Here is a 24,543-nt window from a genome sequence, read left to right on the forward strand (position 1 = left end):
TTGTCAATAAACCAATCCCAACTCCTATCTAAACATGTTCAGAGACAACAGTTATTCTAATAATTAAGGCATCTTCTCTGGGGCCTCAGCCCCTCACACCTAGTCTCGATCGGGTGCCTTCTGTGCCTGATGCATAGCTGTCGTCCTCAAGGCTTTCACTGTGTTCCTGGGAGTCACCTTGCCTCTTTGCGTTGGATCCACATTTCCTGAATACCAGGTTTTCTCCTTTCTTCGTTTACCCCTTTGTTCTGGAAGAGTACATCCTCTAATAGTTTCTTAAGAAAGGGTGTGTGGAACATACATTTTTAAAGAAACTACAGGTCTTTTTAGCATGACTTTTATATGCATTTCCTTCAGAATTCTGAAAGGTCCCAATTCCTCTGTTATCCAATGTGACATTTGAGGATTCCAAAGCTATTTTGATTCCTGATACTTTGTATGTGTCCTGTTTATCCACTCCAGAAGTTATAGAATCTTTTCTCCCCAGCACTCTGAAATTCCACAGTGATGTGCCCTGGCTGGTCACCAGCCGTGGTTAGTACTTGGCCAGTCCTTGTAATTTGGAAACATAGCCTTCATTCTCAGAATTTTCTTGAATTATTTACTGGAATCCACTGTTAGAAGTGTGTGATTTTCTTTAGCCACATTCAGTATTGGTATCATTCAGTGTTTCCTTTTAGGCTGGTGAGATCTCTCAAGAAGTCTCTTTCTCCTTTATTTCCTGCCTGGAGGATGCAGCCTGTTTCCTGAGCTGAGGATTTTACATACTGAAGGCCGATGTCTCGCCTCCCTCAGTCTCACGCCGGGCTGGGGCAGGAACAACTGCTCAACTGTGTGGAGTGGAGAGTTGTAACTGCTTCTGAAAAGGGCCTTCAGCCAGCCCTCCTGCTTTCACTCTTTCACAACCACTTCTAGAGGCACCTGGAACTGCCAATCCCAGAGCCTCTGGGAGCTTTGCAATAAAATCAGATTCTCAGATGCTCTCATTTCTTTTTTACAACGTTGTCTCCTCGGGTATTTCTAAGTCAGTTACCATTCATCTGTTTTCTTGAGAGGTTCCAAAATTTTGTTGCTATTTATAGTCATCCTAGTGGATTTATGCCTTTAAAAAAATTAAAATTCCCCGTAACGTTAATGGGATTTCAGGAAGGAGCTATGGTAAATGGTCACATCGAGCTGTAAGAAGTCTGGGAAATGAAGACCTATTCAGAGAATTCAAGTCTCCAGCTAGAACTGTGGGTCTGTTATCACAGATGGAGACAATGAAGGAAAACCAGCAATCTCTGCCACACAGATGCAGCTGGTTTTGAGGTAGACTGAAAGTGAGGCCATCTTTCAGTAGAGCAGGAGAAGTGTACATATGGGGGTAGGGGGTTGGGCATCGGTGTGAGGAACAAAGAAAACATCTGAAACAGCAAACAGAGAGACATGCCAGGGAGTCACTGAGAGATGAATAAATGCTTTATTTAGTTCATTCATTCCCAAAGCTTCACACCTCACCATCCCACTTTCAAACTAAGTCACAAAGAACAGGGGCCCGCAGTCTCCACCACCTCCCCACCCGACAGAGCACTGTAGGGACAGTGTCACCCTGATTGAAAGCCATGTGTTTCACACACTTTTAGGAGCACACTCTCTTCACACTAGAAACCCCACCAAGTAAAACAGGCTCATCCATCAGTTTAAACCTGGGCAACATTTTGGGTGCCTCCCTAGAGCGCCAGGGTCCCCCAGAGCAGTTTAAAACTCCTGTGTTAGCTAAGCCCTTCTCTGCGAATTAGGAACTCTCCAGAGAGCCAGCTTCTTCTACCGGAAGTTCATGTACAAAGATTTCACATGGTCAATTCTTCTATCCAATGAGATAAACAGTGCACTAAGTTAAGGCATTGGGGGGAATTAAAGGGGAATAAAGCATTTACTAAAGTTACAATAACATATCAAAGATGTCCATTGTATTTCTGAAAGCTCTTAACCAGGCACAGGTGCAAAGAACAGTCAGGTCCCAGCTGCTGCGGGCAAGCACGCAGTCATGACCAGAGGAGGAAGGAGAGGCTGAGGGCTGGCGGTCAGCACTCCCCTTCCGCACGCCTGCAGGCACACGGGCCCCAGCGCGTGTCACACCTCACGTGCCCGACACCAGACAGAAGCAGCGGGAGCTATGCCAACACGCGGGGCGGAGCAGGGGCACTGCTGGCTAAATCACAGCAGCAAACTGATGTTATACACAGGAGAGCCGTGCCCACAAATACCACACTAAACTGCATGGGTGCACACGCATACGTCACTTGGGAGAGATCTGGAATCAAGCAACTTAAAAAAGAAAAGCTCCCCATGCATTCCAGACACTGAGCGATTACAAGTTAAGGCAACAGAAGTCACCCTTCCCCCCGCCTCTCTTTTCCATCCGACTGTCTTCCTAGAATTTATAGCATATATTCCGCACGTCACTGCACTTCAAACTCTGCACGTCCCCCCCGTGGAATTCTCCTAGGACATGATCCCACTAACCACTCATGTGGGCACATCAGTTATTTTATTCCACATCAAGAGAGTCAGGCTGGGGGCGGGGGATGAGGAGGGAAGTGAGGCATAAGCGAGCGAGGAGAGAGAGGTCATGGGGCCAGATGAGGCACTTCCAAGCTGGCGGGGAATCCAGACCACTCGGGACTGGCCGCTGAGTGGCAGGCGGCTGAGAGGGGCACAAGCAGAAGCCGGCAGCCCCGGCGCCAGAAGGCTCACCACCAGCGCCAGCGCCAGCGCTCGGGGATGCCTCAGGTGCCCAGGCCTGAGGTCAGGGGCAGCCTCGCTAAGGAGACCACACGAACCTCCCGAGAGTGTCTCTTAGGGGATTCGGGGAGGCCAGAGGCCCATCACCCCAGGGTCGTTGCTCTGCCGTGGGCAGGACACAAGCACGCACTTCCTAACAGCTCACACAGTGATCTCAGGGCTTGTTCTTGGACTACCAGGCAGAGCAGACGCTGGGCTCTCCTTCAACCACGTACAGGCTGTTTCAAGACTCCGAGAGAAATTCCTCGGCACGTAAACATACACGGTAGCGAGACTGCGGGTCCCCGACGCTGGATTTCAGAGACAGGCAAACTCAATAAGAAATTCTGTGCTTTGACAAAAGGGCAGCTGACGTTTTATTCTGCAACCAAGAGCATTTTAAAATGAAAATATTGCCCTCTAGTATCACCTTCATTATATAAGAGGACATTTTATCACCCAAATTAGGAAGGACGTAATCTTAGAATAAAAGACAACCCTTTAAATTGAATGAACTTGACTTCCTATATTATTTAACATGTGTCCTTGTACTTCGACCTGCACAGGAGGCCTATGCCGTGGGCGCCGTGACTCTTGCTGCCCCCTGGGGCACAAGCCCAGCCGACCACCAAGATCACAGGCTGTCCCAGAACCATCATGGCCTCGAAGACCCATCCACTGAGAAGAGGGACCACACTCACAAGGACAGCAGTGTACACGTCGCAGGCATGGCTTAAGTGCAAAGTGCTTTCACATACATTCTCTCACATGCCCTCCCAAAAGCTCCATGGGAAAGGCACGGCCAGACCCGGCCCGTGTAAGAGAGCAGCCTCCCTGGGAACAGGACCTGCTCAAGGCCAGGCAGGAGGCAGCAAGCACAGGAGAGCGCTTCTCTCTAGGGCCGATTTTCCTTTGCTCAGCCTGACCTTGGCTGCAAGTTCCTCTCTTTCTATTTACGCGTGGACCTTTTATTTGAAGAATCAATTCATGGAAGCAAGAGGAAAAAATTAAAATGATGGCACTCAGGCCTGATAACAGAAACATATTCAACATCAGGAAACTGCTAATTGTCCTTTCCTTTTTTAAAACTACCTGTTTAACAACAAGCGCATGTTGACTACAACTTATCAAATGTTAAAAGAGAACATCAAAAAATAAGCATCACTGCCTTAAACCCTTTTCTGGAACAAGGTAGGGCATACATAAGTAAATAAATACATAAATAGCATAAGTAATATGAAAAGGCACAGATATGTATGACACTGATGGTTCTGGAAATACATGCAGAAACGCCACCCAGGATGCCACAGCTGAATTCTCAGAGGTTCTCAGAGGTGTCAGCGCTGCCTCCACCACACCCCGCCCGCCCCCCCCCCCGCCCCCCGCCCGTCCGCAGCAGCCAAGGCCCAGGCACAGGACTCCGTTCAGTGGCCGGCAGGCGCCCCAGCAGGGACAACAGCAGGACACTGCCGGGACCAGGCTGGGGGGACCTCGGGCTCCTTCCCATCGGTGCATCGTGCCCCTCCCTGCGGAGGGCTCTGGGGCCGCCGCCTCATCAAGTACCACCACACTTCCTGGCTGTGTGGGGCTGGGGCCCCAGGGCTCAGAAACATGATTTTGTAAAGTGCTCTGATGGAGAGGGTGACTCTTGCCTATTCTGGATCCTATCGCTGCCAGCAAAAGAGAAAGGGAGCTTTAGCAAAGCGCCACTCAAAACAAGCAGGAACGGCCGTAAGCAGCTATCTACGTTATGCTCAGATTCAGGTTTGGCAGCTGTGAAATGTCAAACTAGAGCCTGAACCTCGAAGTTGCTGGGATTGTGAAAAAATCTCTAAAAGTTGGCTGCACAAAGAGAAAGCCAACCTGTCTCTGCAAAGGAAGAGCTGAGGCCCTGGCCCCTGCGGACCGGCCCTGAGCACACCATGCTCGGGGGCCCCACTCCCCAGCTCAACCTCTCCCCAGTCCCACTGCCTCCCCGGCCAGCTCTGGGCCAGGCCCAACAATGAGCGTCGACTCAGTCCACTCCTTCCAGAGAGATCCCAGAAAAATGGTTCCAACCCCCAGAAGCAAGCCCTGCACTCACTTCACCTGCAAAGGAGGCTGACGCCCACTCCGCTGGTGCAGCCCCAAGGTCGCACCGGCATGGCTGGGACCCCTGCACTGGCAGCATTCCCAGATGCGGCTTTCCAGAAGGTCTGAGAACAGAGACACCCTCCTACCCAGGGCCGGGCTGGGGAGGCTCTGTCCCTAACAGACCCCTGAAGAAAACACCAAGCAGGTCAAACTCAGAATGTCCTGCAAGCCTGCAGCAAGGCTCACCCGCAGGGACCCCGAGCCAAAGGGCAGCTGCAAGAGCTTAAAAGTAAGGGGAGGGGCTTCCCTGGTGGCGCAGTGGTTGAGAATCTGCCTGCTAATGCAGGGGACAGGGGTTCGAGCCCTGGTCTGGGAGGATCCCACATGCCGCGGAGAGGCTAGGCCCGTGAGCCACAACTACTGAGCCTGCGCGTCTGGAGCCTGTGCTCCGCAACAAGAGAGGCCGCGATAGTGAGAGGCCCGCGCACCGCGATGAAGAGTGGCCCCCGCTTGCCACAACTAGAGAAAGCCCTCGCACAGAAACGAAGACCCAACACAGCAAAAATAAATTAATTAATTAATAAACTCCTACCCCCAACATCTTCTTAAAAAAAAAAAAGTAAGGGGAGCTAACCACTCCTGATACACCTCTCTCAGCCCGACCACGGAGGTGACAAGCCAGCGCTGACACACCCCCAGTGACACGAAGCCCCCTCCAGCGGCCCAGCCCACCTCTGGGTGGCTCGAGCTTCCACACAACCCTTCCCTAAGTGCAGGCAGAGCCCCAGCTCCCCGCAGCTCCTGGCCCAGCCGCAGCCCAGCTCGGGTGTGGTCCCACCACACGTGCCACAGGAACGCAGCTGATCCCCGGCCCGGGGTTGAAGCCCTGCAGCACTCAGCTCCGGCTGCAAAGGGCCACGTCGGCCGCCCACCCGCAGCGCCTCTCCTCTCAGGAAGCCTCTCCTGACTCCGAGCTCTGAATGCGACCAGCCAAGCAGGCTCCCCGTCCTGAGGAGCAGCACACAGCCCGGGCTCGGGCCTCAGACGCCATCCAACACTTACGCCTTGGCCACCGCCTGTAATGAGGTGAAGCCTCCAGCGGCTACGCTGGCCCCCCCAAATCATCGACGGCCCCCCCTCAGACCTCATACGTACATATACGGGCCAGCCTGGCTTTCCAACACACGTCCATCCATGACACAGGAGGTGGCGTTCAGAATTCCATCCTCGAGCCACAGAAGACAATGGCCAGACACTGCCTGTCTGGTCGGTGAAGACACATAATGACGCTAATAATTAAATAAATCCCTATCATTAGTTCAATTGTTACAAATTAGATTTCTCTTATTGCAGAAAATCCAAACTCAGATTTGAAATCTGCCCGTTTCTAAACACTTCTAAAGGTCAGAATCACCATAGATCCACACAATGGCCCTGAGGCCTCAAATTACCAGATGTGATTTCCCTGGAAACAGCAGCACCTGGATGCTCCAAAGAAGCAGCCTCTGGCCCACCTGTGCCGACATGGCCACACACCTGGCCACGCAGCCCAGGTGTGAGTGAGCCCTGCCCACAGCCGAGCCGTCCGTCAGGTGACAAGCCAGCTCATTCCTCTCACTTCTCACCACCCCCAGCAGGCCAGGGGAAGCCCTCTGACCTCACTGCTATCCCCTTTCTTTGGTTCTAGGAGCAACTACCAAGACATTAGGTCCAGAAAAGTGAAGATCAATCAACCAAAGAGCAGATGTTTTGTCCACTGAACACAAAGCAACTGAAAGCTTAGAACCCTCCAGAAGATGACTAAAGTTTGCACTTTCTGGTATGTGCAGGGACGAGAAGACAGCGCCGCAGGCATCTTCCTCTTTTAGAACTGGCAGTGAATGCTGTTGGACAGTCCTTGGTCCGAATGTAGGCAGTCAATTACTGGCTATTTCAGCATTGGCCTCCTAAAATCAATCAACTGTCTGGAAGCTCCCCAAAGTGAAATGGCAGAGAACTCATGAGACCTGTTGGCATGATGCTAGGCACAGGTGGGTATCAGACAGGTGCAGCGCTGCAGAACTCTGAGCGTTACCTAAAGAGGCTGTGAACAAATGCAAGTATTGACTTTGAGACAGTAAAGCCCATCCATGTGGCCAGGAAACCATCCTTGAATGAAGACAATTAATATGGCGCCTCCGCCACAAGGAGAGAACAGTGAAGCGGCAAGGAAACGGGGTGCGCATGATAAATGTCACACGTCTACCCCAGCAGCAGGGGAAACAAACTAGTAAGTTCAGGAAGTGCATCTCTGTACTTTTATAGCAAGACTCCTTTTCATTTCGCGTTAATCAAGCTGAGAGGCAAACGCAGCAGCACAGCCCTGCACGGTGCTAGTTCCCCCTCCTGGGGAAGTCAGCAGGCCTCCAAGCTCAGCCCGAACTTGCTCACATTTCGAGGCCCATTTCATTAATTTCCAAAACACAGACACTGAGGAAGAACAAAATTAATTTTGTACGAGCCTTTCGGCTGATACCGACCTAAGGACTGTCCGACGCCCCAAGCACCTGAGATGGGATACAATCCATGAGGACAAGGCTGATTCCGCTTCACCAGCAGCCAGGTGGGGTTTAGGCAGCAGCACAGGACGTGGTCACAGGGGCAGGAACCGGTGTCGACTGGCTCTGGAGATGGCTTCCTCCTCACTGCAGTCAGCCGCTGCCCGTGAGTTCTGCTCATACAGCAGGAACTTTTTTATGGGGTCTGGCAGAGGCAGCGAGGGAATCAGATGGAGTCGGTATTTGCCAAGCGCTCTTCTCACGGCCACGCGGCACAGATTGAGCAAGGTCCTGGGGACACCTGGAACGCACGGGAAGAAAGGGAGAGACAGAGGGAGAGGTTAAACGCCTCTCCTAACCCTACAGACCAAAGGCTGGCTGTGAGGACAAGCGGGGCTGCGCCAACGCTCGCTGCCACTTCCCACCTCCAGAGGAGAGCAGGCCCTGGTGAGAAAGGTCTTGTTATCTGCTCAACTCTGTGGAACTCCCTAGACAGAGAAACAGAGCTGGCCACTGCACGCCCCAGCAGGTGTGACAAACTGCCCTCTGCCCTCTCTCAGTCTCTGCTCTTGGTCCCTCCCAGAAGCTCCAAGGGGGTCTGAAGGGGACGGGCCGAGCAACACAGGAGGAGGGCAGGCTGACAATTTTGCTCTGGTCGAAACAGCCTCGCCGTGTCTCTGCCCGTGCAACAGGCCTGAACACAGGGAGCCTAACTCTGTCAGCGTGGCTCCAAATGACCAGCCAGCAACTCTTTTGGGGAAGCCTCAACAGGACCATGCTTTAATGACTGGTTTAAGGAAAGCCAGTAACAAGAACACAACAAACATAAGTTCTGCGAGAGCCAAGGGACTGGGGAAGAGGTGGTCACCCAGATGCCCTCAAGACCCAGACGGGAAAGGGGCAGGGTGTGGGCAGGTCAGAGGGCGCACAGGGTCAACTTCTGAGTCCTGGAGAGAGAACGACAACAAGTACCAAGCCACGGATCAACTACAAACTCCCTGGCCATCAACTTAATTCACGGGCAAAATCCTTCTTCATGAATAAGCAAACTGTACGCCTCATTCTAACAAAACTCATACTTAGCACACAATGCAGAACAATGGTATTTGAGTGGAACCGAAGAAGGGGACGTGAGGCGCCCTAGAGAAGGAAGGGCTTGCAATTTGTTGTAAAGCAAACACTTAAAAGCCATAAACAGCAGTGAAAGAATCTGGGATCACAAAGCAGCGCAAAGGGGTAAAGAGAACATAATTCTAGGAGCTCTGAGAACATGCACTTTGATAGGCTTCTTGGTATTAAATCTTAGTGTCTGGGAATTTAAAGAGAGAAGACCAATCTGGAAGACCATTCTAGAAAATTCCTAGTCCTCGCTGAAGGCGGTGACCGAGTGCTTAGCTGGAGGTTGTTTTTTTTTAAATTGCTACAACTTGGTTCATTCAATTGACTTGAAGAGACTGCCAGTCAGAGTTCAACTAAGGCCACTTACTTCTGGCCTCTTTAAAGACCTGCAGAGCCTCAGGGTCTACCTTCCTTCTGCCTCTCGACTCTGGGCCCAAGGATTCCCACTTCACCAGGTTCAGGTTGGCTCCGAACTCCACAAGCAGGCTAACGAAGGCCGCCTCACAGCCGTGACGCAGGACGGCATCCATGACGCACCCGGGGGAGCCCCTGTAGAAGCCCTGCGTATTGACGGGACCATTGCAGTTGAAGTCCGGGTTTGCCCCAGCCTGCAGGAGCAGCTTGAAGCACTGGAGGTTGTGGTAGGCTGCGCTGATGTACAGGGGGCAGACCACCAAGGAGGTGAGCCGCCGGGAGAAAGGCGGCTGGACGTCAGGAGTCAGGTGGTGGTTGACATCGACATCGGCCCCGTACCTGCAGGGTAGACACATGGACAGTGAGACCTCACAGCAGGCCAACCGCAGTCAACGCATCCTCACGGCACCCGGTGGAGATGGGCCCGAACTCCAGGAGCACTGGGAGCACCGGAGAGCCCCCCAGTCACAGTGGTCCCGTGACCACCAGCAGGTACCACGGTAGTTAGGAACCTTGGAATCCACTCACGCAAAAGAACTCGTAAGGGAGTTCTTTCAAACCTTTGAAGATCCAACAATCCCATGGCTATTTTAACTATTTCAAAGCAAAGAAAAAGAAGGAAAACTTCCAAATTCAGCTTATGAAATTAACAAAACAATAATCTCCAAACCTGACAAAGGCCTCACCATAAAGAAAAACTACCAACTAACTGCACTTACGAATATCAACTTAACAACCTCCAATAAAATGTTAGCAAAGAGAATCTAAAAACATTAAGAAAGCAACATACAATGACCTCATGGGGGTTATTCCAGGGGGTAGTTCTTAAATTAGAAACTATTAACATAATCCATCATATTCATAGAACTAAGGGGAAAATCCATGATTATGTCCATAGATGCAAAAAAAAGGGCATATAACAAAACTCAACACTTAAGCATGTTTGCAAATACTTAATAAAAAAGAAAGTAAGGGATATTTCCTTAACATGATAAAAAAGATTTCCTCAACCCAGAAGTCAGCCTCTCGCCTAGCAGGGAAACACAAGCAGCAGCTCTGTCGGGAGCAAGGTACACAGCCCCACTTTCCAGCCCACTCGTTTTAAAGACTCTTTTTTTCTTTTTAAGTACTAGTGCAATTAGACAAGAGAAAGCAATTAGCTGACTAAAATTGGAAAGGAAGAGGTAAAACTTTCCCTATTTACAGAGAATATAACTGTCTGGAAAGCCTTAAATAATTAATGAAAATGCAGTTAACAAGCAATGAGAGAATTTATTAAAGTAGCAAGTTTAAACCAACAGCCTTCTATATACAAACAAAAACAAGTTGAAAGATAAAATGAAAAAGACCTCATTTCTGATAGCAAAATAAATTTTAAAGTGAGATATCTAAACATAAACTTAACAGTATATGTCCAAAATTTGCATGAGTAAAATTATAAAATACTACTGAAAGTCACATAAGTAGACCTAAGGAAACAGAAAGACATACCGTAGTCTTAGACAAGAAGACTCAATATCATTAAGATGTCATTTTCCCTAAGTTTATTAGATAAATGAAAATACCCTCCCCAGAACTAAATAAGTTGACTATAAATGTAAATACATAAAAATAACATCCCTGGAGCTACATAAGTTGATTATAAAGTTGATTTGGAAGATCAGGAAAAGATATAAAAATAAAGATTTTTAACATAAGTAAAGTAAAACAATAAGTTACAAATTGGGGGAAATGTTACATCCTTAATATATAAAGACCTTCTAAGAGGAAGATCAACAGCTCTATAGATAAATGAGCCAGAGATGGATACAGACACGTGCAAACAGCTCTCAAGCAGATGAAAAGATGCTCAGCCTCACTCATAACAGAAATGCAAATTCAAACTACTTGGAGGCACCACTTCTCACCTATCAGATTGGGAAAAATCCAAAAACTTATTGACCGAGCTTTAAAGAAAAAGGAAGTCTTATACATCGCTGGGGGCCAGGCATGATGCAGCAATCCCTGCAGACGGAAATCTGGTGATAGCTGGCAAACTTACCTATGCATGTACCCTCTGACGCACCAATCACAACTCCTGGAATCTAGTCCCAACACACATTTGCAAAACTCTGAAAAGATGGCGTACACAAGGCAATTCATTAAAACAGTACCCGTAATAGCCAAAATAGCAGGAAACGAGGCACAGGTTCGTCAAGAGGGCCTGGCCCATCCACATAAAGGAGCACTGTACCATCTGAAAAGGAATGAGGACCAGGGCTAAGGACTGCTCTGCAGTGACCTCCAGGACACCCTGATAAGTGAGAAAAGCAGGACGATGAACGGGAAGTATGCCACTGTTTATCCTGGGGAGGAGGCTGCAATACCAATGTGTACGTGATACACACCTAGACACATACCTGCCTAATTTTTAATGATGGAAGGATAAACCACACAACTTTTTAAATAGTTATCTATAGGGCAGGGATGAAGCAGATGAGGATAGAAGCTAGACTGCTTTTAATATACTTTGTTTTATAGATTTGACTTTGGAACCATGTAAATACATACTATAAAAAATTAGGGGTTTCCCTGGTGGCGCAGTGGTTGAGAGTCCGCCTGCCGATGCAGGGGACACGGGTTCGGGCCCCGGTCCGGGAAGATCCCGCATGCCGCAGAGCGGCTGGGCCCGTGAGCCATGGCCGCCGAGCCTGCGCGTCCGGAGCCTGTGCTCCACGACAGGAGAGGCCACAACAGTGAGAGGCCTGCACACGGGAAAAAAAAAAAATTAAACAGCAATCCTTAGAAACGGCAAAGCAGAAAGAAATACTTTACCGCAACTGTGTACCCAGTTGGTGCCATCGCGTGCTGCCCGCCAGGACGGCTCTTCCCTTCAGGCACTGAGCCTCCAGAGGAGCCAGCCCATTCCCAGCAGAGTCACCTAGAAGGACCCAGGACAGGATGCACAGCAAGGCAGCCTCGCGCAGCCGCCAGAGGTGGGAGCGCTGATGACAGTCCCTGAGCTGATCTGTATGGCTGCCCGGGAGCTCTCCTCTTCTGACTCCCAGAGACAGCCCAGATGTGAGGATGAATCTCACACAGGCCGACGCAGGGGCCGCCTGACCCGGAAGCCTCCTTTTCCAGCAGAGCCAATCTCTAAACGACTCTACAGGCAGAGCCTTCAGGATCCCCTCAAGGGACCTGCCCTTGTCCTTGCACCCAAGGACGCCCAAATACATGGCTTTCTATGGGACATTTAGGGTTCTCCCAGGCCAAGCACAAACTACCAACGGGGTCATTTTACACTAAGCGGGGGCCGCTGACTACAGCAGGGAGGGCGGCCTGCTCAAGCTGTTGGAGTCCTGGCCGAGTGAAGAGGGTGCTTCTAAGGATGCTGCCTTGCAAGGGTGCTACAGCCCGCGGCGGGGGAGGAGGCATGTGTGGGAGGGGCAGCAGCATAGGAGACTGGTTCAATATGGGGGATTGGCAAAGTAAGTTAACATGTTAAAGGTAAGGGAACCAGGTCTCTCAATGTTGCAAAAGAATAATAAATTTGGAAAGGGAGAAAAGTAGGATGAACCCTGTGGTGCTGGATTGGATTAGAGGCATCAGGGTGAACTCTTCAACTGTCAATGTATAAGAGATACAGAAATGTAGACAGAAACATGTTTAAGTAACCTTAGCTCTGTCCAGTAGGAGAAGCTGAAAACAGTGACACCCCATAAGCAATAAGCACTCCTAGTGTCCACACGTTGGCTTTTAAATAGCATTCGCCACAAACAGAAACCAGGATTCCTTGGAGAAATAACTAATTCCAGGGGTGAACCAGGCAAAGTACACAAGAGCCTAGAATAATTGTAACTCCACAGGAAACCATGAGTCTAACATAAATAAATGAATAAATTAAAAATCTGATGAGGAACAGGATATACATGGTTCCAAAGTACCGAGCCACAAAAATATTTTTTAATCACTGAGGGAAAAAGAGGAGCTTTACAATGGAAAAAGCTGGCAGACGCCACCTTAACCAGAAGATGAAAGTGAACAGCAGCAGTACTGGGACCAACTGAAACATGTGCAGCCTGAGAGGATGTAATGAGAAGAGCACAGCCCCACTTCCGTGAGACTGCCACCCAAAAGGCGTTACCCACCTCTTCCGTGAGGAAACATTAGCCAGCACCCGTGTACTTGAGCTTCCACTGCCCTAGACAGTGCTGCAATGCCTCACAAATTTTGTCATCACATATTTCATCTGAATTAGGAAATGACAAAATGTAGGCAGTAATGATGATGGGGTCTGACATGCAGGGGCCCGGGAGGAGGGGAGAACATCGTTTTCCATGCCTTAATAGAAATAGCTGGCCAACACTCACAGCCAGCAATCATGTTTTATCACCCGTCTCTTCAGCACTATTGCAAGCATCCGAAGGAACTTGCCCCTAGAAGCGACACTGCTGCCTGTCAGCAGCACAGAGCTGAGGAAGACAAAGGACAGCACACAGCCCAATGAGCTCACATGACAACCTGCTTCCCCACTGACGCCATGCAGCATCGTCAGCCACTACAAATGCAAGTATCACCCAATGTTCTCCAAGATATCCTAGGAGTGACAAGAGAAACATTCTAAAACACATACCAAACCAAGCAGAAGCCGATATTTCATTTCACACACTCAATCAATTAAGAGAACTAGATTTCAAGCAGTGACATTGTTTTCCCTCCTTATTCTTACGGATATGTCTTCTAGAATGTTTGTAATTTGGGGCAATATGACAATCTGGTATTAGCTGAGCTATGGGAAAGACAGTCCTTCATCCACTCATAAAAATATAATGGATGGGATCCAGTTAATTTTAATCCTGAATATTTTCCAAAATTCCCCTACTGCTTTTAGTATCACTGGCAAGGAACCACCGGGACGACTCAATAAATCAGTATAACTTTTGTACATACATAAATACCACTCCTTACCTTTTTAAAAAAACATCAGTAATATATATCAAGGGAAATGAGAAGTAACAAAATGGAGGTTACTTGCAGAGGGACACCAAATCACAACAGTGACAGAAGAGAGCCCTGCCTATGAGGGACAATGACACAGGGAAGAGGCAGGAGTTGCGTTTAGATTGTGTTTAGATTGTATTAGCTGTTCAGGAACTTAACCCCATTTTCCAAAAGTCAATTATCTGGTAATTTAGAATCCAGAAAACTTTTCAACAGAATAATATATGCTCTTGGTACCTCACTGTAAAAGTAATGTCCTGTACTCCAGCGGGGCAGCAAAATGTCTTAGTAACGTTTCCTCAAGAAGGGCACCTGTAAATATCTCTGAAAGTCAAGCCTGCGGTTAATTCAAAGCAGTTGCGCATCATGAATTGACTGAAATGCCCTATGGGATTTCTGGAACCAAGATGAAATTTCATGGATTGATCCTACTGAAAAACATTTCCAAATTAATGACTTACATTCTCCAAGATGCAAAGATACGGGACTGAGGTGATTTAGATTATCAGGCTAGAAATCCTTCAAAAGAAGGGGAAAAAAGCATCATCATGTCTTCATCACCCTCCAGTATAACCACCATACCATCCTCAATTATCTTTCCAAAACTCAATTCCATAGCCATTTAATATATAAATCCTTTTGATATAATAAATATATTCTCAGTACCTAATTTAAAAAACGATGTCCTGCACTGGGCGAGGGGGACGCCAGGTCCCTGCTCCTCAGAACACCCCCAGTGCAGCCCGTAATGATGCTGTAACCCTCTCCTGTAATACTTTCCCACACCGACAACGGGCTACCTGAACTGCACTCAGTCCAGCCACAGAACAAACAGCCTCCAGAGCCGGGGGGCGGTGGTGGGGGTGGGGGGGGCTGCTGGGCAGGGAAGCATCTTTAGTAGAAAGAAGTCACTGGAGACATGAGACTGAGACTGAAAATGCAATCTGGCTCAAATTTTTAAAAAGGTAACCGTTAGTACAATTAAAAGAAGACCAGAAACCGTCTAAAACCACAGAAAGGGAAAGCAAAGAAAACACAGATCATGGAAAAAAGATATAAAATAAAGGTACAGTTAAGACACAGAAAGACAACAGTAATAGACCTAACATCAGCTATGGCAACAATGTTAACTGTATTAAAAAACAAAGAATCCCTTTATCCTACAAAAGCTTCTTGCTTTTCACCCCATTTTGCAGTTCTCGGAGACTATCCACTTCCTGAAGTGTGAAATAAAAGTTCATTTGTATCACCTAAAAAAACAAAAGAATCCCAGACAGTCAAACAGTAAAAGTGAGCTCACAAAGAATTACTTAAACCCACTAAGATGAAAACTAAAAGTTACAGAATGCTACATAAATGAGCCCTCAATGAAACCAATGGTTTCCTTTTGGTTTGATAAAGGGCACAATCCATAAGCAAGAACGTTCATGAGCCCAACGAGCATCAAAATACGGTGAGCAAAATTATTAGAAATACAAGGGGAAACTGGCAAATCGCAACAGTACTTACAGACTAACAGACTTCTCTGAATTTGGGGAAGATCCAATGGTTAAAGATGTAAAAACAAAAGAGAGAGGAAGTCTGAATAACATAACTGAGGCTGTCATCTTGTACTATACAAATAAAACCCTGTGGTTATATACTTTGTTACAAGTATCCACAACAACGTAGTTGGACATTAAAAAATAACTTTAAAAAAGCCCAAAGAAGGGCTTCCCTGGTGGCGCAGTGGTTGAGAGTCCGCCTGCTGATGCAGGGGACACGGGTTTCTGCCCCAGTCCGGGAAGATCCCACATGCCACGGAGCGGCCAGCGTACTGCAAAAAAAAAAAAAAAAAGAAAGAAAAAGAAAAAGAAAAAAGCTTAGCAGACACAGCCAAAGCTATAGGCAAAGGTAAATTCATAACCTTGAAAGTTTACATTATTAATCAAGAAAAAAATGAATAAGCATGCAACTCAGAAAATTAGGGAAAATATTAAGTAAAATTAAGGAAAATGGGAAAAAATAAAGATAAAAACAGAAATTAATCAGTAAGTAAAAAAATAAGAGAACTGATAAAGCTAAGAAGCAGCTCTTTAGAAAGACTAACAAAATAGACAAATCCTCTAACAAGTCTAATTGGAGAGAGAGAGGAAAAAAAGGCAAATGCAGAAAACAAGAAATGAGAATGTGGCTGCGAGAACGTGCTGATGCGGCCACGCTCCCCGTGGTGGCCATCGCAAGGGCAATGGTGGCCCGGCCCCTGTGGTACTGACCTGATGAGGGCCTTCAGGATGTCTGCCCTGCCCACCCGGGAGGCGTGGTAGACAGGGGTGCTGCGGTGGTGCCGGCTTCCATTGGGGTCGGCGCCGGCTTCCAGAAGGATCTGGGCGCTCTCCAGGTGCCCGTTCACCACGGCCACGTACAGGGCCGTCTGTCCCTTCACGTCTACCAGGTCCACCTCAGCCCCCTTCCGGATCAGGAAGTCCACGCAGTTCCCGTGGCCTGCAGTGGCCGCGATGCGCAGTGGTGTGCAGGGCAGCCAGCCGCAGCACCACACAGACTTCTCGTTGATGCGGCTGAGAGAGAGCACAGGGAGCCAGGCTGGGAGGGGTGCTGGGAGACCGGCCAGCCGCTCCAGCTCCTCTCAGGTGGGATCCTGAGACAGGGAGCAGGAGGGCAGCCTTCGCTTTAATAGTGCTTCCAGGTGCTCGTTTCATGAAATGCTTTCACATAGCCACCCTGCTGGGTCCACGCCTGAGGCAAGACAGGCAATAAATTAAGAGCCCAGTTCTACAGATGAGGAGATTCGAGGCGCAGGTAAGACTGCTGAGCACTAGAGTTAAGATCTCCAATTTCCCGACTCGCGTCCAAAGCTCTTTGCTCCACAAAGGGGAGAAGGGCCTGCCCGGGAGGCAGCGCAGGATGGAGGACAGCATACCTGCTCGGGACCTGGGTCAGGGCCCCGAGGCCCCTCTTCACCAGCTACTACCTGTGAAGGCCTGAGGCTGGACCGCTCTCTGGGCCTCGGTATCCTCACTGGGGCTAGGTGACCACTGTGGTCCCTCTACCTCTGACACAGCACAAAGGACAGCCTGCAGGAATCACCACACTCCTGGCCAGCAGCAGCAGAGGGAAACCGTCCAGGCTCAGCCCTCATTGCAAGGGACACTCAGACCACAACTCCCCATCAAGGGATGCCAGGGTCATGCAATGCATGGACCCATCATGTCACCAGCTGAGGCTCTTCACCTCAAGCTCCCAGCGCAGCTCTGAACAAAGCTGAGGAATACAGATCACTAAAGCAGTGACCCAGAAACATGCAACAGGTCAGGGTTCCTCCTTCAGCTGGTTACTAGCTTCCACTAGCCAAGGAGGCCAAGGAACGCTCCAAGGACTCATCACCGAAGAACTACATAGCAAGAGCAAAATATCGTCAAGAAACCAGATTCACTGAACCTGAGTGAAAGAAAGAAAAACGGTACTTGAAAAAGCAATATGAACATACCTGGTCTATTTTAGTAGCTTAACTCTATTCTACTGTTATATCTGCAAATTTAAGGTTTTCTTTGGACTTGAGTCATTCATGTTAAATATTCATGTGCAATCCACATCATTTCTCTTTATGACGATCCTTTCTGGCTCTTTGGAGCTTTTTTATTTTTAACATGAATATCTATTCTAACGAAATAATGCTAAGACATTAGAAGGGAAAGAAGAGACACCTATTCTTGTATTGTTAGAAATCCTTCTCTTGGGAACTGCCCACGAAAAGTGGTATAAGTTTCAGTATCAATACACAGGCATTTCTTCTATCACCTCACTGGCATCCTAGCCCTGGAGGGGAAACAGAAACACAGAAAGAGCCTGAAGGATTTTCTGGTTGCAGGTGAGTTTCAAGTCTACCTGAGACTCCAATCTTAGACACAAGGAGAACAGGCAGTCTCTGTGCTCCCCGGGTGTCTCGAGTGGGGAAAAGTAACAGCAAGACTCTGATGCCATGAGGGGCTTGAGCCGGTCTGGAGGAGCTAGCAGGATGTGGCAAGGCAACAGGCAGGGCGCTACCAACAAAAGGAGCGTGTCCCTGGGTAATGAGACAGCTGGCCAGAGGCTGAGCCCCAGGCCCTGGAGGCAGATGACTGAGGCCCTGAGAAGCCAGAGGAGAGCGCGTCAGGAACTCTGTACAGGTTTGCTCCATCAGGAAGTCCGGACCCAAAGGGGGATAACGATGCAATAATTAAGGGAGGAGAATTTATGCATGCGCCTTAGGATAAAGAGCCAGAAGAGACTCGCAAGGGAGCAGGGCCGCTGTTGAAGACAGTAATGACGCTGTCGTCGAGGGTAACGTCAGGGAAGCTGACACCCAGAGAGCACCAGAAGTTGCTGGAAAATATAAAGGTGACAGAACTGGACTTGAACTCGGGTCTCTCTGCCCTCGCCATCAGGCTGTCGCCTACAAGTCTGACCACGCTTCCGGCAGTCCCCTTTTATCCCACCCTCGGAAAGTGGAAACGCTCAGGGTCTCCACCTGCAAATCGGAGACCGCTGGGCCTCCCTCACAGCTCCCGAGCCTTAGCTGCGTGCAGACCCACAGGCCAAACCCTGGGCAGCCCCGGGGCGGGCAGCGGCGCTCACCTCCGGTAGCTCTCCTCCTGCAGCAGGCTCCGGAGGGTCTGGAGGTCCCCCACGTAGGCTGCATCGTGGAGCCTCGTGTCCTCACAGTGCTCCAGCGGATGGTCACAAAACTGCTCCCTCAGCCACTCCTTCAGATTCGGACCTGCACTGAAGAGAGGGGCGCCTGTCAGTTCAGGGAAGCCTTGCCAGCACCAACTGTGAGGGGCCGCCCTCGGCCGCCAGCCCTGCCTCTCCCCAACACGGGTGCTCTCTAACTCTCAAGAACACATCATTCCCCTGCTCCAGAAGCTTCCAGAGCCAGGAAAATGTAAAAAGTTTCCCTTAATGAAGCTAGCACACTCCTGACACCAAACCTGGCGAGGTTTTAAAACTTTGATGGGGTGGGTGATAGTAAGCCCAAACTAGTTAAGGATAAAGACCCTAAATAAAATATTAATAAAGTGAAATTTAAAATATGTATCCAAAAAGTCCCCATAAAATTACTCTAATGTATTCCAAGAATGTCTTAGTGTTGGGAAAAACCATATAATCAGCTGCTACGTTACAAAAGGACACCTGACTTTGGCATAACTCAACAGCCAGAAAAACACTGCTGCTTGTAAACCTGAATGACTCTGCCATGTGATCTGGGCAATGGCCTCGCCACGCGGGAGTCCCCGCGAGTGACAAATCTGACGTAACCTAAGATGGGTGTACTTTTCTGAGTACAAGCTGCACCGCAGTAAAAAGGAAAATTTTTAAATACACGCATACAAATAGAAAGCCAGCCCTATATAATGAAGATAGAAAACAGAAAAACAATAAAGACTAGAATAAATGGTGAAAACCATACCGTGTACTTGAGTGACAGTCAATGCTAGGAAAATTTTAAGTGATACCAAATAAATTAAGAGGTTAAACAAATCTCTTTGGGGTTTTTATATGAGATGTGACAAAAATCTTCTAGAAGTTTATTTGGAAATAAAAATAAGAATCACTTTTGGTTTTTTTTGTATGTATGAGAAGAGATCTATCCTACTAGATAATAGAAATTCTCTCTCATCAGAATAAAAAGATAAAGAAATCAAACAATCAACTGCCCAGAAAAGAGCTTAGTATAAAAAACTTGGTATGTGAGAAATGGGCAACAAAATCAGTGAGGAATGGGAGGAGTAGCTGCTATAAACTGAATGTCTGTGTCCCCCAAAATGTCCTGCCAAATAATATGCTGGGAGTCCTAACCCCCAAGGTGATTAGTAAGAGGCAGGACCTTTAGTAGGTAGGACCTTTCGGTCATGAGAGTGGAGCCCTCATGAATGGGATGAGTGCCCTTATAAAAGAGACCCTGGAGAGCTCCCTCACCCCCTCCACCACGTGAGGACACAGTGAGAAGACAGCCGCCTAGGAACCAGGAAGCAGGCCCTCACCAGACATCCAACCTGCCAGTGCCTTAGTCTTGGACCTTCCAACCACCAGAGCTGTGAGAAATAAATTTCTGTTGTTTATAAGCCATCCAGTCTGTTCTGTTATTACATCCTGAATGGACTAGAACAAGTACCATTGATCACTGAACAACGCAGGTTTCATCTGCAGGGGTCCACTTACACGTAGATATTTTCAACAGTAAACAGCACAATACTGCACAGTCTGTGGTTGGTTGAATCCACAGATGCCTAGGAACCTCAGATGCAGAGGACCGACTAGAAGTTACATGCAGATCAACCCCCAAGTTGTTCAGCAGTCAACAAATTTGTACAATTAGATACCTACAGCTGATCCTTGAAGAGCATGGTCTGAGCTATGTGGGTCCACTCACACATGGATTTTTCTCACTAAATACATACTACACTACACAATCCGCAGTTGGCTGAATTCTTTTTTTTTTAATTTTTTATTTTATTTATTTTTGGCTGCATTGGGTCTTTGTTGCTGCACGGGCTTTCTCTAGTTGCGGCTAGCGGGGGCTACTCTTCGTTGCTGTGCGCAGGCCTCTCACTGCGGTGGCTTCTCTTGTTGCAGAGCACAGGCTCTAGGCACGCGGGCTTCAGTAGTTGTGGCACGTGGGCTCGGTAGTTGTGGCTCACGGGCTCTAGAGCGCAGGCTCAGTAGTTGTGGCACACGGGCTTAGTTGTTCCGCAGCATGTGGGATCTTCCCGGACCAGGCTCGAACATGTGTCCCCTGCATTGGCAGGCGGATTCTTAACCACTGAGCCACCAGGGAAGTCCCTGGCTGAATTCTTAGATGCAGAACCTTGAACATGGAAGACCAACTGTAAAGTTTTATGGGGATTTTTGACTGTGCAGGGCTTTGGCAACCCCCACGCCCTGTGTTGTCAAGGGTCAACTGTAACTGAGTTCTTCACCTCACACTGGAGCCCAAAATATCTCTTTATAAACATAATTGCACAGAGAGGGGCATAAGAAAAGAGCATGAACTCAGACGGCCTTCATTCAAGTCCCCACCGCGCCAGCTGTCCTACTGGTGGACTCTCTCCAATGCCGAAGTTGCTTTTTATATCAAATCAAATCTCTTTTGAGTACCTACTGTATACAAGGCTGGGCCATAGGACAACAGGGGTGATGCGTACGTCTCCTTACACTCCAAGATTTGATAGTTCAATGGCAGAGGTAAGACACAAAGGCCACAGGCAGGTGGGCAGCGCAGTGGGGGTTCACAAACGCATGGGTCACTCGAGCTCATGCCACAGCCAACAGGCAGGCATCAAGGACCCCTTGGGCCCCCATGCCAATGCTCCTTCGGTAGTTATCCTCCACTGTAGTTATCCCACAGTTTCACTGCACAGGCTGAAAAAGTTCAAAGTGGGGGTAAGATTCAGAAGGTGTAAGGAGACTCTGACAAACTTTTGCTAAGTTCTCCTCTAGGCCTCCCTTTGCTGGCCTCTTTCTGACCCACTACCTGCCCAGCTCAACACAGCCTCCTCTCCCCCAGCTCCAGCTCCAAGATATCTTTCAGTTTGCATTTTTCTGATCAGCTTCTCCAATGACAACACAATTACTCGACACAGCACTTAAGCTTTAACTGTGGCCCCTCCACTCCCAGGCCTGCAACACACTCAACAGTAAAACAGCACCACCTGGATATTGACAACAGTGCCTCTGTGTAAGGCAGAGCTGGTCTTCCTGCCACAAGACTCTTCTCCACACTGGGAAGCAGCTGCCAGTCCTCCTCCCCCAGGTGAACACCTCTCAGTCCCTCCCGCACTCTCACATGAAGTGATGTCCCAGACCCTAAGGTCCTGGCTGCCCCTGGGATCAAAGTCAATACCAACCAAAGCCCAGGACAGAAGAGGCTTTGTTTGTATTTGTATTCACTGCAGTATCCCCACCCCCAGCCAGGTCCAGCCAATAGCAGGTCCTCAATAAACCGTTTGTTGGATGAATGAATGGATGGAGGGAGGGATGAAAGGCACTACTTGCACCCGTCTCCAAATCAACATTATACCTTAAATTTTGGCACATTTAAGAGTAATAAGCTCCTTAGTTTATTACTAACTAATAAACTCTTTGGAAGGGTATCTCTCCAGAGACACAGATGAGCGTGTAAAGTCCAGAGCACACAGAAGCATTTGGTACCCGGGGAAAACTGAGACAACAGACAAGGAGGGAACCTCCGCCCACCCCACGACCCCGCAGGTTAAGAGGAAGCCTCTCCCGAAGGCGGGCAAACGCACTTCCCCGCAAATTCACATTTGTTTGGCAGGAATATTTCAAGGTGGAGACCCTCAGTCAGATGGCTGTTTTGGGCGCGAGCCTTTCGAGCCGCCTAAACCGAACTATGGCACGGCTGCCTCCTCTGCCGGTGGGCAAGGGCCCCTGGACCTGCTGTGTCACTGACAGCTCGCTGGGGGTGGCGTTATCGCTGTCCCTGGCCTGTGCGGGGAGGGGGGCGGTTGTTGAGGGGAACCGATGCCAGGATGGAGAGAAGGCACCCGCCCTCCCGGGAGCTGACCTCTGGGGGCTCTCCCGACCGCTGCGCTCACAGCTGGAGGATGACCCACGTCCTCTCTTTACAGTTGGGGTCCCACCCAGCCCTAGAGGCCAGCCGGCTGGCAGTTACGATGCAAGTTCCACAGGAGGGGAAATCGGCGCGAGGGCTGGTCTCGCGAAGCCGGGCAGCCGGGCACCCCGTGAGCCGCGCTGACCGACCCCCGGCTGCGGGGCGTGGCTCCGTGGGCCCCGGCCGGCCGCAGGGCAACACGCAGGGCCCCGGCCCGGGCAGCCGCCCCGGCCCCCCGCCGCCCCGGGGCCCGGCGGCCGCGCGCACGTTACCTGCGAGCCCAGGTCCGGCCCGCCCGCCGCCCTCCGCCATAGGTGCCGGCCCTCGGCCAGTCGGCAACTCGCCTCCCCCGCGGCCCCCGCCCAGAGCGCCTCCCGCCGACCGGAAGCAGCGCGACCGCGACCACTTCCGGCGCCTCGGGCTGTGGGCCGCGTCGGGGGCGCGGCTTCCGGCAGGCGCGCGCCTCCCTCAGGGGCTTCTGGCGCCTCTAGCAGGGCGCCAGGGCGTCCACCTCCCGCTTCGCTCCAGATGTGAGGACGAACGAGCGCCGGCGCTGGGCGCGCGCTGTCGGAGACGCGTGCTCGGGGGTGCGGGCTGTCGGGGGCGCGCGCCGTCAGGCCCCACCGGGGCTGTGTTTCGCCACAGAAGAAGTAGAGGAGTCTGGGAAAACACGCTCACCTGGGGGACGGAGCTAATTTGCATGTTCTGGGAACTCTGGTTGGTCGGGCCCGTCCCCGCCCCCACGGAAAGGGCGAGGCCTTCTGCCGGGAGGGTGTGGGCGGGGCCGCGGGAGGTTCGCGCCGGTGTTTGAATCCCACCCGAGCCGGGCTGATGGGGCGTCCCCGGGGAGTGCCGGCTGAAGGAGGCCTGCGCCGGGCAGCGATGGCTCAGCGCCAGTGTGTCCCCGCGCGCTCAGCCGGGGGCTGGGAGCAGCCCCGGGAGAGCGTGGACGTGAAGGTGGGGGACTTTCAGCTCTGTCCTTGCAACAGATTCTGTTGGAGAGGCACGGCACGGCTGGGCATGTATTACTGTGGTATTAGGTGAAGGCCCCCCGAAATTCCTTCCATGAAGTCAGGGATCATGTCTATCAAATTACTGTAGCCCAGTGCCTGACACAAAGCGTTTATTGAATAAATTAGTGAACGAAGGAATAACTTTTCTTGCCCACTCGCTTATTAAAATAACGTCGGACCATGTGTACTGAGTTTTGGTTTGTAAGCGTGGATTCCTTAGGCTCCTTCCACGCTCCCCACGGGTGGGGAGTAGGGTTCTGCAGGAGAAGGAGGAGGTCTCCAGCAGACGGGCAGGGAGGGGGGACTGAGGCCAGGTGAAGAGCGGGTTCCGAGTTTTACAGGTGGAGAAAAGGAGCTCCAGCAAGGGACCGATGCGTGTGAGGCTGGAGACCCCCCCCAACAAGCGTGCGTGTGACCCGCTGGCCTGGCCTGTGTTGTAATCACAGGACCGGCCTGGCGTAGGCGGAGCCACACGGAGGGGCTTCGCGTCCCCAGGAGGAGTGTTCAAGTTCAGTGGGGGGCACCACCTGGGCAGCAGGCCCTGCAGGGGTGTCTGTTGGGGGAAGGGAGCTTCCTGCAGCTCTGTTTGGGCTTGATAACAGCAGAGACTACCACCGGCAGGAAAGCCAGGAGTGACGTGCCCTCCAGGGAGCCAGGGGCTTGCCATGCCCACTGGCCCTCCACCAGACCTGCACCTCAGGAACACCTGGGAGCTTGAAAAACTCAGAAGCCTGGACCACCCAAGTGTCCATCAGCGATGAATGGGTGGGTAAACAGTGTAGTCTACCCATACGGGTAGATATATATATATATCTACAGGCAGATATATATATCCCGCCATACAGTGGCATATCATTCAGCCTTAAAAGGGAAGGAAATTCTAACACATATTACAGCACGCGTGAACCTTTAAGGACATCAAGCTGAGTGGAAGAAGCCGGTCACCAAAAGGCCAATACTGTTTGATTCCACTCATGAGTTTCCTGAAGAAGTGAAAGTCATAGAGACAGAAAGTAGATGGTGGTGC

At 50.1% G+C, this 24,543-nt stretch overlaps 1 protein-coding gene across 2 annotated transcripts; it reads right to left on the reverse strand.

Annotated features, from left to right (window-relative positions):
* Nucleotides 1-1,443: 1,443 nt before the first annotated feature.
* On the reverse strand, nt 1,444-23,039 carry ASB1 (ankyrin repeat and SOCS box containing 1). Of its 2 annotated transcripts, XM_060151675.1 has the most exons (6): nt 22,776-23,039; nt 19,913-21,290; nt 18,507-18,648; nt 16,148-16,450; nt 8,863-9,248; nt 1,444-7,677 (listed from the first exon to the last, which is right to left on the reverse strand). In XM_060151675.1, exons 2-6 carry the CDS (start codon nt 19,917-19,919, stop codon nt 7,472-7,474), a joined length of 1,044 nt encoding a protein of 347 aa, XP_060007658.1. In that variant the 5' UTR covers nt 19,920-21,290; nt 22,776-23,039; the 3' UTR covers nt 1,444-7,471. The 2 variants fall into 2 exon arrangements, with proteins under 2 accessions (XP_060007658.1, XP_060007657.1); XM_060151674.1 differs by lacking the exon at nt 19,913-21,290.
* Between the last annotated feature and the right edge of the window lie 1,504 nt (nt 23,040-24,543).

This window comes from Lagenorhynchus albirostris, chromosome 6, assembly GCF_949774975.1.
Source record: "Lagenorhynchus albirostris chromosome 6, mLagAlb1.1, whole genome shotgun sequence".
Classification (NCBI taxonomy): Eukaryota; Metazoa; Chordata; class Mammalia; order Artiodactyla; family Delphinidae; genus Lagenorhynchus; species Lagenorhynchus albirostris.